The sequence below is a fragment of the Notolepis coatsorum genome (assembly GCF_963971535.1).
Source record: "Notolepis coatsorum genome assembly, chromosome: 2".
NCBI classification, from domain to species: domain Eukaryota; kingdom Metazoa; phylum Chordata; class Actinopteri; order Aulopiformes; family Paralepididae; genus Notolepis; species Notolepis coatsorum.
This window is the reverse complement of record NC_140166.1, coordinates 224,066,211-224,082,673: the sequence shown is the minus strand read 5'-3', so window position 1 is coordinate 224,082,673 and position 16,463 is coordinate 224,066,211. Positions and strand designations below refer to the sequence as shown.

The 16,463-nt window shown below is 45.9% G+C and overlaps 2 protein-coding genes across 2 annotated transcripts; both read right to left on the bottom strand.

Moving 5' to 3' along the window:
* Positions 1–564: 564 nt before the first annotated feature.
* On the bottom strand, positions 565–9,677 carry LOC311223946 (uncharacterized protein). Its single transcript, XM_084308722.1, has 5 exons — positions 9,041–9,677; positions 7,669–7,927; positions 5,245–5,445; positions 2,740–2,947; positions 565–1,150 (listed from the first exon to the last, which is right to left on the bottom strand). Exons 1-5 carry the CDS (start codon positions 9,473–9,475, stop codon positions 832–834), a joined length of 1,422 nt encoding a protein of 473 aa, XP_084164848.1. The 5' UTR covers positions 9,476–9,677; the 3' UTR covers positions 565–831.
* A 2,595-nt stretch (positions 9,678–12,272) lies between these two features.
* On the bottom strand, positions 12,273–13,167 carry LOC311223950 (pre-mRNA-splicing factor ISY1 homolog). Its single transcript, XM_084308726.1, has one exon. It carries the CDS (start codon positions 13,087–13,089, stop codon positions 12,478–12,480), a length of 612 nt encoding a protein of 203 aa, XP_084164852.1. The 5' UTR covers positions 13,090–13,167; the 3' UTR covers positions 12,273–12,477.
* Between the last annotated feature and the right edge of the window lie 3,296 nt (positions 13,168–16,463).

Below are 16,463 nucleotides of genomic sequence, written 5' to 3'. Positions count from 1 at the left end.
TTTTGACTTATTGCGTGGTGGCGATGTCTCGCAGATAATACAACTACAAGTATGATTATATAATATATATTTTATTTCAATTTTTTTTTTATATAAAATATATATATTTTTTTTTAATCAAAAAAATGTTGGCAGGTAAGAAATATGCTTGGCGGGTAGACTCTTCCCATCTACCCGCCACTGGCCGGTGAGTCAAAAAGTTAATTTCGCTCCCTGCCTGCGTACTAGGAGGAATGCAACAACACGTATGTGGATGGCATCGGGCTGAAAGCAAGAAGCAGTCTCTTTTTTTTTTTATCCACCTTTTCTCCCATTTTTCTATATTTTTTCTCCCATCCCAATTTCGTATCATCCAATTCAACCCTCCCCTGTCACGGACGCTGTTTCTTGCCTCCCACAAGCCGGCTGCAATGTGGACTAAGTCATACATAGCACAAGTCCCCTCCGGTACTTGAGGTAACAGCAGTCGCATCTTTTCACCTGCGCAGCTCGATCTCTCAGTGGCGAGGAGTAACGCGTGAGAGGCTCACGCTGCCCCCGACACTTCCTGATTCTACTGCGCAGGCGCACCAACCGACCTGTAGGAGTCGCTGTCCACAACGCCCGATCCCCACCCATCAGTTTCCCACCCCCTAATACGGCCAATGTGTATTAGTGCGGACGACCAGCTAAACTGAAAGCAAATGTGGAGCGCTGGGCTCGAACTGACGAGCCCAGCGTCTCCAGCATTTCATGGCGAGCGCCTTGCCCACTACGCCGCAAGAAGCAGTCTCTTAAAGAGGCCTGGAGCATCGATTCCCCCGCTCACAACTTTTCCCAAAAACAAGTCTTCTACTGTTGGCCAACGAGCGGCTCCACTGGGGGCAGGTGGGGATTAAGTGCCTTGCTCAAAGTGCGGACGTGTTCTAAAACGCAGTTGCAGGTGAGCAGGTCTCCTCTGCGGCGGCGGGGGGAGGTGACGACGTGGATCCTGCGGCCCGAGAGGCTCTGCAGCCGGCTGATCAGGTCCAGCAGGTGAGGACCGGGCTGGTAGGTGATCTGGTCCGGGGCCGCGCGATCGGGCCAGCAGTACGGGTCCAGAATCTCCAGGTGCACCAGGTGCTGCAGCCGGTGGAGGCCGAGGAAGTCACTGTCTGGCACTTTGCGATGTCTGGAGGAGGGGAGAGAAACGTTTAAAAGTCACTGTCTGGCACTTTGCGATGTCTGGAGGAGGGGAGAGAAACGTTTAAAAGTCACTGTCTGGCACTTTGTGATGTCTGGAGGAGGGGAGAGAAACGTTTAAAAGTCACTGTCTGGCACTTTGTGATGTCTGGAGGAGGGGAGAGAAACGTTTAAAAGTCACTGTCTGGCACTTTGTGATGTCTGGAGGAGGGGAGAGAAACGTTTAAAAGTCACTGTCTGGCACTTTGTGATGTCTGGAGGGGGGAAGGAAACGTTTAAAAGTCACTGTCTGTCTGGGGAGCTCCAGTAGCTCACCGCGTACCTCGAGCGCTATTTCGGCGCCGGGGACAACCGTGCTCGTCACGGATCTGGGGTAGCAAGTTCGATTCCCGGACAAAGCCGTAACTTTCTCAGAGTGTCTTCCCCCCATCTGTACCCCCATTCAACCTGTTTCTGTCTGTCATTCTTGACCAGAGAAAATGCGATAAACGCAAAAAGAGCCAGCGGAATGGCCAAAGTTAAAAAAACAAAAAAAAACGTCACTGTCTGGCACTTTGATGTCTGGAGGGGGGGAAGGAAACATTTAAAAGTTACTGTCTGGCACTTTGTGATGTCTGGAGGGGGGAAGGAAACATTTAAAAGTCACTGTCTGGCACTTTGTGATGTCTGGAGGAGGGGAGAGAAACGTTTAAAAGTCACTGTCTGGCACTTTGTGATGTCTGGAGGAGGGGAAGGAAACATTTAAAAGTTACTCTCTGGCACTTTGTGATGTCTGGAGGGGGGAAGGAAACATTTAAAAGTTTAAAAGTCGGGCGCCCCAGTGGCGAACCACATAGCCGCGACACGGCCGACCCGGGTTCGGCTCCCGAACCCGTCGTTATTTGCCGAATGTCTTCCCCCCACTCTGTCTCCTATTCCTCCTCTGTCTCTCTCTACTGGACTGCCCAGTAGAATAAATAAAGCGATAAAACAAAAACAAACAAGTTTAAAAGTCACTCTGGCACTTTGTGATGTCTGGAGGGGGGGGGGGGGGGCATTATAAGTCACTGTCTGGCGGTTAGGTGGCGTAGCGGAGATTGCGTTCGTCACCAACCCCGGAGACGCTAGGATTCGCCTGTTCGAATCCAGCTCACAGCTCCGGGGTTGTCACCAGCTTGGCTGGCCGTTCACACTAATACAATTGGCAGTATTAGAGGGTGGGAGAAGCTGGCGGGGTGGGTCCGGGTCGTTGTAAACAGCGACTCCTACAGTTCGGTCGGGGCGCCTGCTCAGCGCGGATGGGACCTGAGTGGGATAGTGTGATCCTTCCACACGCTACGCCCTCTCAGAGAATATCCGCGCTGCCAGGTGAAAAGAAGCGGTGATTGGCTGGACGTGTGTCGGAGGAAGCACGTGATAGCCTCCACTCTCCCAGACCGACTGTGGGGGCTAAGTGCGCAGCGACCAGGAAGGGGATTGGGAATTGGCATAACGACTAACATTGGGATGGGAGAAAATCGGAGGAAAATGGAGGGGGAAAAAGATCAATAAAACAAAAAAAAGTCACTGTCTGGCACTTTGTTTTCACAGACTACGTACCGTATGTTGAGGCTCCTGAGCCGGGGGAAGAGATGTGGGATCTGGCCGATGTCGCCCCCAGACACCCAGGGCTCCAGGTGCAGGTGCTGGAGGTCGGGGACCCGAGCCCCTAAAGTCACCAGGTCCTCCGCTTTCATGTCGACACACACGGTCAGACTGGTGACTGTGGCCGGCATGGAGTCCGCGTAGGCTCCTAGAGGGTGGCCCCCTGGTGGACAAGTCTAGGTTACAGCAGTACCACATGACAATAGTACCACATGACAAGTTACAATAGTACCACATGACAATAGTACCACATGACAAGTTACAATAGTACCACATGAGTTAATAGTACCACGTAACAAGTTACAATAGTTAGGTTAGGTTTACTTTATTTGATCAAGGGGGACAGCGTACATTAATAAAACATTTTACAGATGTAAATGCACCCAATTTTAGCCAAAAGGCTAATTTCCATTGGCAGTCCCCCTGCCAGAAGGTACAGGCTAAAATCCTGTGTGAAAAGCAATAAAAAACAGAATAAAATCAAGATAAATAACATTAGAATAAAAACACAACAAAAGCACATAGAACATACGATAGGGATACAGGTCACAATACAGTCATGGACACAAGGACAGAGCACATCATGACATATTGAAAGACCCAGACATAGACAAACGCACCACACACACACACACACACACACACACACACACACACACACACACACACACACACACACACACACACACACACACACACACACACACACACACACACACACACACACACACACACACACACACACACACACACACACACACACACACACACACACACACACCTCAGTGTTGACAATTCTGGTTATCAATGAGCCATTCCTTAACCCTGCACTTGAATGAGTGATATGATGTGGACACTAACAAGTTACAATAGTACCACATAACAAGTTACAATAGTACCACATAACAAGTTACAATAGTACCACATAACAAGTTACAATAGTACCACAACAATAGTACCTCTACGATGAGCTAGTCGAGATGAGAAGCACGTTCAGTCACTGACTCATACCCCCCCGACACTCGACTAACCGCCTCGGCCAGACCTTCATACCAGCGGCCATCAGGCTCCACAACAGTGGGCAGGGACCGCTGCCAGACATCCAACTACTAGGAACTTCTATCACTGAGTGTGTCTGACTCCCACCTAAACGGACAACGTATAACGTATGAAGTATATCACGCCATACGTACCTTATGCATACCGCACCTGTGTATACTGTATACTTACTTAATCATAGCATATATTTAGATTATAGTGTCTATTGTAACTATATATATATATATATATTTTTTTGTATCAACTTTTTCTCCCCATTTTCTATTTTTCTCCCATCCCAATTTCGTATTTCCAATTCTTCCCTCCCTTGTCTTGAACGTTGCTAGACTATGCCTCCCACTGGTCGGCTGTAGTGAGGATGGAAGCCTTGCATCACGTGTCCCCTCCGGTACACGAGGAGGCAGCCTGTCGCATCTTTTCACCGCAGCAGCTCGAACTGTGGCGAGGAGTAACGCATGGGAGGCTCACGTTGCCCCCGATACTTCCTGTTTCCGCCGCACCGGCGTCACCCAACCGACCTGTAGGAGTCGCTGTCCACAACGTCCAATCCCCACCCACCGGCTTTCCCACCCTCTAACACTTGCCAATTGTGTCAGTATGACGGCCGGCCAAGCCGGTAGCAACGCCGAGAGCTGGGCTCGATACCAGCATCTCCTGCGTTAGTGGCGAGCGCCTTGCCCACTGCGCCACTCAGCCGCCCTTTGTAACTATATTTATTGTAATGCAAATAGAAGTTGCAAGGCTAAGAGAATAACTAAAGACTCTAGTCACCCAAACAACTGCCTCTTTGAACTGCTGCGGTCAGGCAAGTACAGAGAGACTCAGAAGGAGCTTCTATCCCCAGGCCATCAGGATGCTCAATGACTCCATGTAACAACCCATCATCTACACACTCACTGCACACACATCCACACATGCGCACACACCCACTTTAAACAAACACTCACCTTAACACTCACTTTAGACACTTTAACACTACATTATATTTATCTATTTAGAGATTTGCACATTCATACCTCATTTGCATTTGCACCTTACCGTAAATTGTCATTCAATCATTGTCTGCATTTGTACCTCATTGTCTGTTTGTTTTACTCATTATTACTCATCATTGTACTTAGATTGTATATTGTAGATTGCATTGTATATTGTATAGTCAAGTGTATTCCTCTTTTACTTACTTTTTTTTTTACTGTATGAAGCACATCCTCAGGGGCTCATACAGAACAAGGCACTGTAAAGTATGTGTATTTTATTTGTGAGAAATAATAAACAATAAACTTGGAAACTTGGAACTAATAATAGGGCATACATACCCTCATCTGCAGCTTGATTTATTTACACAGCCTATTTGCTCATAATGCGCAGACTCCGAGTAAATGTTCCCCAGAAGCGACTGACCGTGGACGGTGAGCGCGGTGAGCCTCTGCAGGGCGGTCAGCCACGTCTTCAGGTGGCACCGCGGCCCGGGCACCGAGTAGAGATGGTAGACGGACAGACTGCGCAGGCCGGACAGGCCGCTCAGCGCATCCTCCTCCACCGCCGCGTCGTAGTTCAGAAGCTCCAGGCTGGACAAGGGAAGAACTCCAGACGGACCGTCTCCTGGCAGGGTCCGAGACAGAAGATAGAGGAACAGGAGGAAGTCGTTTACCCAGTGACACAGTGCACATTAAATCAAACATTTTTCAGTTTCCACATCAATGTGCCAGAGTCATTTCATCTGTAGTTCCTGACTAACATGCGTGTCTTTGTGGTGTGGGAGGAACCCAGAGGAAACAAGCGTACCCAGAGAACCCAGAGGAACCCACATAACACAGGAACCCAGAGTACCAGAGGAACCCAGAAAACCCAGAGTGCCCAGAGGGAACCCATGCAAAAACACGGGGAGAACATGTAAACTCGACACAGAAAGGAACATTTTAAACTTGATTAATTGCCAAACCCTACACTCAGTCAAAATAATCACAAATAGATATTCCTTTTGAAAATGGTTCATCCCTATAGCGAGCACACATTTCATCCGGGTTAGTCCTGGTAACATGGCAACCTGCCAGGCGGCTTCGTACTGCGACGACCAGGCAGCACCAGCCAGGGGTTAATGATTCACCATGCAGCGCTCCTTCTCCTTCTTGGCCCTTTACTTCAGTCTGAAAGGAAGAAAAATGATACATTTCCTGCCAGTGACCGACCCCCCCCCCCCCCTTTTGACCACGCCCCTAATCCGAGCCATCGGATAGTAGTTTATGTTTTTAGTTTTAACGAGGCAGCATGACTCAGAACTTCACAGGCCTCCTTGAAAACATATTTTCCGTCTGTAGTGTGGTAGTGAAAGGGTTAACCTTCTGTAGTGTGGTAGTGAAAGGGTTAACCTTCTGTAGTGTGGTAGTAAAAGGGTTAAGATAGTGTGCCCTGTACAAATGGAAGGAACTACTGAAAACCTTAAAGCTAGAACATTTCATTCTGTTAGAAGATGTTTACATTTTGAACTCTGATATTTAGATGTTGTTTGTACTATACTGTACATGTTTGTTGATGTTCAACTTAATCTTTGTCTGAACTGTACTTTTTTTTGTACTCGTTTGTACAATGTGTTTTATATGTCCATTGTACACAGGTTGCTCTTGAAAAAGATTTGTCTCATAGTGATTTACCTGTATAAATAAATAAGCTGCCCAGTACAACCACAGTCTGACACTGTTGGCCACTAGGAGCTGCCCAGTACAACCACAGTCTGACACTGTTGGCCACTAGGAGCTGCCCAGTACAACCACAGTCTGACACTGTTGGCCACTAGGAGCTGCCCAGTACAACCACAGTCTAACACTGTTGACCACTAGGAGCTGCCCAGTAAAACCACAGTCTGACACTGTTGACCACTAGGAGCTGCCCAGTAAAACCACAGTCTGACACTGTTGGCCACTAGGAGCTGCCCAGTACAACCACAGTCTGACACTGTTGGCCACTAGGAGCTGCCCAGTACAACCACAGTCTGACACTGTTGGCCACTAGGAGCTGCCCAGTACAACCACAGTCTGACACTGTTGACCACTAGGAGCTGCCCAGTACAACCACAGTCTGACACTGTTGACCACTAGGAGCTGCCCAGTACAACCACAGTCTGACACTGTTGACCACTAGGAGCTGCCCAGTACAACCACAGTCTGACACTGTTGACCACTAGGAGCTGCCCAGTACAACCACAGTCTGACACTGTTGACCACTAGGAGCTGCCCAGTACAACCAGTCTGACTTCCTCTGCCAGTCCTTCTTCAATTTGGTCCATGTTTAGTTATGTAGTTAATCAGACCCATTTACATTTAGTCATTTATAGCCGACGCTTTTATCCAAAGCGACTTACAAGTTCTGTACGACAAGTCATCAGGAAGAAGGGCACAACTCTATCAGCTGAGTAACAATGTTTCATCAAAGTGTTGAGTGCTACAGTGTAGGTTAGTTTATTAGGACAAGTGCATGACAGTAAGGTTAGTTAGGGTTAGATTAAAAAAGAAAAAAAAATGTATTTATTTTTTATTTCAGATAATGGTTGAAGAAGTGAGTCTTTAGTCGACGGCGAAAGATTGGATGGGTTTCGGCTGTCCTAACTGGGATGGGTAGTTCATTCCACCATTGTGGGGCAAGGAGTGAGAATAGGCTTGTGTGTGGAGTTTTTCACATTAGGCTCTAACATCCCAACAACAGGCCACCTTGTTTAAGGTTTGATTCAGTTTTAAATAGACAATAATCGAATGACAATACATTAGAAATGTAATCTAATCTAATAACGTCAACATGTAAACATAAACACCGCGCGTCGAGTGTCCTGACCTGCAGAGGCACGTGGTGTTGTTACACACAGCGGCTTGAAGAAGTCCTCCGGGAGGGTCTTGTAGGAGATCATCTCCCAGGACAGGTGGCTCAGTCTGGGCAGCCCGCTCAGGATGCCCTGGAGCGCCTTGACCGGGACCCGCTGGCTCCCGTTGTGGTGGAACACCAAGGACCTCACGTTGGTCATCTTGGACACCGTGCTGAGGAACTCGACCACGGGACCGCGGAGCTTGACGTTGCACACGTGCAGGTGCGTCACCTGCAGCAGGGGTGTAAAAAGTACCCAGAAATTATACTTAAGTGAAAGTATGGGTACCGTCTCAAAATCGTACTCAAGTAAAAAGTCACAGTATCTGGCTAAAAACACACTTGAGTAAAAGTAAAAAAGTTTCTACTTTTTATTGCAAGGGATAGACCAGGGGTCTCAAACTCATTCCATCGTGGGCCAAGTTTTCATTCGATATGAAATTATTCTTCTGATAGCAGGTGGTTAATCAAAGATCCCCGCTTTCTAGTCTTACACAAGGACCAATCAGCATGGGTATGGGCGGGTTAATTTTCCATTGATGGGGATTTGATTGGTTGTTTTTAAATGAAGTGCGGCCGCAGGAAGTAATAACGTTACCGTTAGTTTAACCAGAGAAACAAATATACTAATTAAAATGGTTGGACCTGCGAGATGTACTTTGTAGATCTGCATTTTAAATATAAGGAGTAAAAAGTATGTTTTTTCCCCTCCGAAATGTAATTGAGTAAAAGTACAAGTATACAATGAATGAATGAAAACTTTATTTAACAGATTGCAGAATGGGTACAATACAGTACGGCTCAATACATTTACATTTACATTTAGTCATTTAGCTGACGCTTTTATCCAAAGCGACTTACAAGTTCTGTACGACAAGCCATCAGGAAGAGCACAACTCTATCAGCTGAGTAACAATGTTCATCAAAGTGTTGAGTGCTACAGTGTAGGTTAGTTTATTAGGACAAGTGCATGACAGTATGGTTAGTTAGGGTTAGATTTTTTTTTTTTTTTTTTTTTTAATTCAGATAATGGTTGAAGAAGTGAGTCTTCAATACACACAATTGTTAAGGGGATGCAGACCAGAGAAAGACTTTCGTCTTGTTTACATCAGGGTCCCCCATTTTCAATTCATAGCCATTGATGACATACACACAACAATACAACATACATGACATCATGATTGACATTTATGGCATAGGGACATACATGACATGATACAGGTATATAGTACCTATGAACCTATAGTATAATAATACTAGAGTAAAGTGCAAATCCCCCAAAACAGTAGTTAAGTATTGTAACAAAGTACAATTACTCAAGTACTTTACACCCCTGGCCACTCACCTGCGTGCTCAGGGGCACAAGGGCCCGGGAGATGTCCACGCCGATCGAGTTGTTGTTGTTGATGATCGCCAGGCGCGTCAGGTTGGGGAACAACGCCTTGAGGTCCTCCACGTTCTCCTCGGTCCAGTTCTCCACGGTCAGCGAGGTGAGGGAGGGCAGCGAGACGGCGAGGTGCCTCAGGTTCTCCCTCTTGCCCCCTCGCACCACCACACGGCGGGTGTTCCTCCGGCTCAGGGTGCTCCAGAACGGCCGGTTGTAGGCGGATAACTCGCTGAGCACCACGGAGAAGTGTCTCCAGAGGGACGCGTACGACTTATCCACCAGTTCCCTGAAATACCGGCAGCTCCGACGGACGCGGTGCTTCTCTTCTGTGGTCAAGAAGGAGAACACTTGGATCCATACTTCTTCTGGAAGTGTCCGCTCTATCCGCGTCATGGCGGCTGGGGAAAAAAGTATGCCCAATATATTGTCGTTTATTTTGTTTATTCTTTCATCATATCAGTTTAGTTCTAGTTAGGTGTGTGAAGTTGAAGTGTGAGAGGAAACAACTCCCCCCTCCGTGCGTCATTACTCCATTACTCGGTCACTACAGAGCTCTGACGTCTCCATGCAGAGCGGACTTGTGTTTTATTTCTAAGCCCACAAATGGTCCACACAGGTTATACTGCCATCGCCGCGCCTCCAGGAAGTTCACATTGGGTTTTTTTTTGGTCAGAGAACTCTGTCCAAAGTCTGGTAGTGTTTCTATTCCTGGGGGGTGGGGAGTAGATTGTTTTAACACCTCTCCTCGCCCGACGCATCTGGTTGCTACCATAGATATATATAGAACACTAGATAGCTTGCCCGCGCTGCCGGCCAATGGAGAGCGACGTCACTGAACCGCCGCCATCTTGCTCCAGTTAGCCTTGAGTGAGAGTGAGTGAGCTGCACAGACAAAAATACTCATAACTCGCTGAAATATTGACGGATTTACAAACGGTTTGTTTTATTACAAGCATTATTAACGTGGCTATGATTCAAGCGGTTTGTAAAAAAAAAAACATCTTTAAAATTTTTCTTTTTTATAAGTATGCAGTATCATAACTACATCTTTGATGTTTATAGCAAACCAACCCGTTTGTAAATCCGTCAATATTTCAGCGAGTTATGAGTATTTTTGTCTGTGCAGCTCACTCACTCTCACTCAAGGCTAACTGGAGCAAGATGGCGGCGGTTCAGTGACGCTGGTGACTCCGCCTTAAGCTATCTAGTGTTCTATAGATATCTATGGTTGCTACAATCTGCATACTTTGATGGCGCCTCCTCTCGTCACTTCACCTGGACTCTCTCTCTCTAAGCCAGTGTTTCTCAAAGTGGGGGGCGCGCCCCCCAGGGGGGGAGCAGAGGCATGACAGGGGGGCCTTGAGATAAAAAAAAAAAAAAAACGTTTTTTTTTCTTTTTTTATTACAGAAAATTATCACTAAAGTGCTATCTGTTGTAGCTGCACTGTTCTCCATGAAAATACCATATTTGGATAAGTTTGACCATTTCTCAAAATCTGAAAATCATCAATTATATTAGATTGTGAAAAAAACTAGTTCCGTACACAGCCGTTCGGTATACGGTACACACTGAAACGGTTCGGTATGGATACCTTTACACCCCTAATCATTATCATTCGGTTTAATGGCTACCATGGTAATCAATGTCTAAACGACTAATGCTTTGTCTATATTTTTACCCCTCCAAAAATGAGTGCAAGAAATATCTTTCAGAAAATGTATCTACCCCCAGCTCTCATTTACCCACCACATTGAAACGAGATTATTCCATAATTACCCCTGAAGTAAACTAAAGGCAATCATGACAGCCTTAAATAATAATAAGTTATTATTATTAATAAATTAGGGATGTCCGATATTATCGGCCGATATTGGCATTAAAATGTGATATCGGAAATTATCGGTATCGGTTTTCAAAAAACAAAAATGTACATTTATTTAACCTTTATTTACCCAGGCAAGCAAGTAAGAACAAATGCAGTATTTTGTCTCATGTGTTCCTTCCTGTATCTCATGCAAAAGGTTTTTACAGGTGCACTACGTAGTTTTGAGAGTCAGAGAAGTGATAAAGAACTATATGGTATATTTTGACACGTGAATAAACAAACTTTGCTCAGAGGAATATTTGTTGCCTGGGACACTTTTCAGGAAGGGAGATGGAGGAGGTGAAAACAAGAGGGGTGTTTTAACCTGACTGTTCCTGTGTAATAGGGGTGTAACAGTACAGAAGGCGATTCCCACTGCATGTTAATACTTTGGGCCACCAAATAAAAAATTGGTAAGATGTGTGTATGAAAGAAGACCACAAAAAACAGCAGTGACTGCTCTCAGCTGTTTAACACTTAAAGACCTAGACACCATCACCAGTTGTAGGTTGTCTGAAGTGCAGTGTGTTACTATGAAAATTCACTAGAATGCAGGATTTGAAAAAAGGACTTGATACCTCGCTGCTCCGTGGAAATCATCCTCACCTACTGCATCGACGTGTGGTTCCTCAGCTGCACAGCCGCAGAGAGGAAGGCGCTCCAGAGGGTCGTCAACTCGGCCCAGAAAATCATCGGATGTCCTCTCCCCTCACTGGAAGAACTATACAACTCCTGCTGTCTTAAGAAGGCAGTCAAAATACTGAAGGACCCACACCACCCTGGCAACAAACACCTCGTAAGGCTGCGCTCGGGCAGGAGTTTCAGTGTCATGCCCACCCGGACTAACAGACTCAAGTTCAGTTTTTATCCCAGGGCCATAAGTGCACTAAACTCAGCTCAAATTTAAAGCAAACAATCTCCCCTGCACCCCCCAACGCACACACAACACCAAGGGAATAGTGCAATTTTCTTTTTTTACCCCCCCCCCCCCCCCTGTTATGTCTATTATGTCTCACTCTTGTCTTTATTATTTTAAGAGTTGTTATTATCTCTAGGACTGTGTGACTGTCAGCACCTAGGGCTGCATTTCTTGTGACAATGACAATAAAGACCATTCATTCATTCATCTGTACTATTGATACATTTATGGCGTGACACTTGACACTTGAAAAAGGCCACAGGCCGAAACGTTGTGTTAAATTATATTAAACTTGGGAACACGGCAGACGGTGTGCTGACTTTTTTTCCACAACTTTACATATCTATTTGAGTCAAGCATCAGATATTAAACTGATAAGAACAGATTATTTTTTTTGGATGGAAAGTTTTAATATAAAGTTGGGAAACAGATGAAGTTCATGTATAAAAATACAGACATTATTTACATTAACAGAACATAAATCAGACGCTGGGTGTAGGGGGCGCTCACACAGCAGGCCCTGGGGCCTTACAGAGCCAGACATCAAGAGTCTGTCCAGGCTGGGACTATGGACACCATGTTGCCATCTCCTCTCTAGAACTAGCAAATATTCACACCCTCTTTAAAGCTGCAACCGTTGAAAAGCTTTCTGCTTTCCACCTCTCCACTGCCTCCGCTATGGCTTTTGCCTCATACTCCTGTTCGAGAGGAACCAACGCCCCGTCATCTTCGTCTCGGTAGCCATAATACTCTGCATCGATGTCCTTCATCAACTCAGCTTGAGTCTTCCTAGGAGGAGGTATTGGCTCCCTCTCAAACAGCTCTCTGACTCCAGGCAGGTCTCTGGCCGCTCCAAAATATTTATAACCTCTGTTACCAGGAACCTCTTTACCCTCATGGTCCAACGTCTTAGGACCAACACGTCCATAGTCGGGTCCTCCCAGTTCTTTGATTCTGACCTCCCAGTGACCCTTCTCTCTCAGCAGCTTGTTTATCTCATCGTTCAGGTCCCGGATCTTAAACTCCCCCAGACCAGCGTTCTGGATCTGAGCCACTTTCTTGGAGATCTCACTGATGATCTGTCTCCTCCACTTCTCAGCTTTGGGAAGCTCACTGCACTCTGAGGCCAGACACGGCCTGCGCTCCTTGACCTTGCCCTCCTCCTGCTGAGCCTGTCTGAAGCGGGCTAGAGCCGTCATGGCTTTCTCTGCATTGCGAGCCATGTTTGTGTTGAAGAAGAAGTTGTATTTTCAGATTAAAGTCGCCTGGAGGGAAGGTTTCTGCGTAACAATAACGAAATAGAAACGCTGCGCGCAAGCACCACATGCTCCGATACTCAAACAGGAAGTGTTTCACCGGCCTACACTTGATCTTAGCCAAAGGCCGATAAGATAACTGTGCGGGCCGGGGCTCCACTTCACTGGTCAAATTACTTACTCGTGAGTAGTACTTACATCCTTACATCCATCTCGAAAGTCATGGAAAAAATAGTATACGAACAGATCGAAAAGTACCTTGCGGAAAAAAATCTAATCTACGAATTCCAATCTGGCTTCAGAACATCCCACTCCACTGACACATGCCTTCTCTACTTGAACGACCACATCAAACAAGAGGTGGACGCGGGCAAATACTGCGGCATGGTCATGCTGGACCTACAAAAGGCCTTCGACACTGTCAATCACACCATTCTGATTGACAAGCTAAAAGCAATTGGTTTTGATAGTTTATCAGTGAGCTGGATACAATCCTACCTGGAGGGGAGGGAACAGATGGTGGAAGTAAACGGTACCCTATCCCCCCCCCTCACAGTGAGCTGTGGTGTTCCACAAGGAAGCATACTAGGACCGCTACTATTCCTAATTTATGCAAATGACATGTCGTCAGCTTGTGACTGCAACTTGTTCCTGTTTGCGGACGACTCAGCCCTGCTGGTCTCTGACAAGAACAAGTCACAGGTTGAAAAAGCCCTCAGCTCGGAACTCGGCAAAATCTGCATATGGCTCGCCGACAACAAACTATCATTACACATGGGCAAAACAGAGTCCATTCTCTTCGGTTCAAATAACAAACTCAGCAAGACCGACGGCTTCTCGGTTACAGTGGGTGACAATATTATCACAAGGAAAGATGAAATTACCTACCTGGGTTCCATCCTAGAGGCTAATCTTTCCTGTGACAAAATGGCATCCAATGTAATAAAAAAAAGTCAACCAACGAACGCGATTCTTGTACCGGATCTCCTCTCTGGTAAACAAGAATACCCTGAAGACTCTAGCAGGAGCACTCATTCAAGGGTACTACGACTATGCTTGCACCTCATGGTACCAAAGCACCTCAAAGGCACTAAAAAACAAATTACAAACATCTCAAAACAAGCTAGTCAGACTACTACTTGACCTGACTCCTAGAACCCACCTCACCCCTGCCCACTTTGACAACCTAGGATGGCTTAGAGTAGACGAGAGTACAGCAACTTGCAAAGGGCCTGGTCTACAAGATACACTACGCGACCAAGGTACCCATGTACATGTCAAAATACTTCCCAAAGGTCAGTGAATACCACGATCACAACCAGGGGTGCAGTCGTAATATGGGCGGAGGCCAAACGGTATCCTATTATTATGCAAAGTCTAGGCACTTATCACCTAGACTTTGCATAATAATAGGATGCGCGCACTTCGAAGCCCAAACGCCGTTTGACCGCGGTTGCCCAGCACTGCACCACTGATCACAACACCAGAGGGAGCTCCACAAATCATGTAAAACCCAGATTCGGCTCAAACAAGGGACTAAACACGTTTCGCAATTATGCCACATCAATGTGGAACGCCCTGCCTAAAGCTGTAAAGGAATGTGAATCACTACCCACTTTCAAAAACACTCTCAAAAAACACCTACGTGAGACTGCAATTCGAAACTGGCCCCTACAAATGTCCTAACCTAGTTGTACAGTAAATGACCAAGTAAGGCTTTGTCAGTATTCCAATGTACAGTGTAAAATGTGTGTGTGTCCCCTACCCAACCCCCCCCCCCCCCCCCACCTCCAATGTACAGGCCTCACCCAACCCACCCAACCCCACCCCACCCATCCAACCTCCTCCAATGTACAGTTTCTACGCCAAATGTATATACACTCCTTTTCTGGACACTTTTGTATCACAAACAGTACTGTATTTGCAAATCTGATATGTCATAAATGTATAGATGTAGCAGTACTGTATCTGTATGTCATGAATGTCATATATGTTATGATGAATTGAAAATGGGGGACCCTGATGTAAACAAGACGAAAGTCTTTCTCTGGTCTGCATCCCCTTAACAATTGTATGTATTGAGCTGTACTGTACTGTACCCATTCTGCAATCTGTTAATAAACTTTTCAATCAATCAATCAATCAATCAAAGTACGTCTGTTGATAAAGAAAAGCAAGGTCCACAGGGTAAAGTAAAGATAGCCAAATGGTTTATTTGCGAAGTCTCTCTTTACAGAAGTGGTCCTAAATCTACTTTCCTGAATATTCCTGTCAATACTACTACAAGGTATGAAAACTGTATTTTCCCAGTCTCCAAAGTCACCGCCGACTCCACACAGGAAAGTTCCTTAGTAGGGCGCCAGCCGTAAATCTACTTGCTGGTTTCTGACTTCAGGTCCTTGTTGAGTCCATCCTTTCGGGTCCATCCAGTCCGGTCGAAAATGTAACTGCCACAGAGAGAGAATCGTGGCTATATATAGAGACCCAAACGTTCTAGAATGTTCGGTTATGACATCATACAGCTACATCACGAATGTTCCAGAACGTTCTATCATGATGTCACGCTAGGGTTCCAGAATGTTCTATGTTCTAGAAAGTACTATGACATCGCCACAAACGTTCCAGAAGGTTCTATGTTCTAGAAAGATCTATTATGACATCACCACAACGCTCTAGAAGGTTCTAGGTTCCAGAAGGCCCTATTATGACAAATACGACGGTTCAATGACTTTATCTAAATCCAATCAATATTAAACCTTCACGTAATACAATAACCGAAATAAATATAGCTTATATATTATATAGACCACCGCAACACTTCCGGGATTCTGAAATCGGGGAGGAGATTGGGGGGGGGTCAAATGAATGAATGTGGATGAGAGCCTTGACATTAAGTGATTGCAGCTACGGCTGTGGGGGTGCTAGAGACATGATCGAATAGACTTGTATGCGCCTGAGTCTCCTGAACACGGCGCGAGACATTGCTAATCGATCAGAACTAAATTGGCAGCGAAAAAGACCGTTTTTTTAAGCATCGATTCCCCATGCACATGCGCAGATTGGCCACAGAGTGTGACGCAACGCACATCCACTGGAATGTTCCATTAGAGGGGCATTAGAGGGGGTGTTGTGTTGTGAGAATGATAAGATAGAATTAAATATACAGTAAAAGGAATACAGTACAAATATACAGAAGTCTACAGTAAGTGTAATATTGCACAGTGTTGTGCATGTATAATCAGTAGCTTAGGCTACATAGTAGGCTAATGACAGCTCTCACTGCCCAGGTGAGTCCAATTGGGCAAACGAGCCTCCCACTCCACCATGTTCCCTGAGAGACA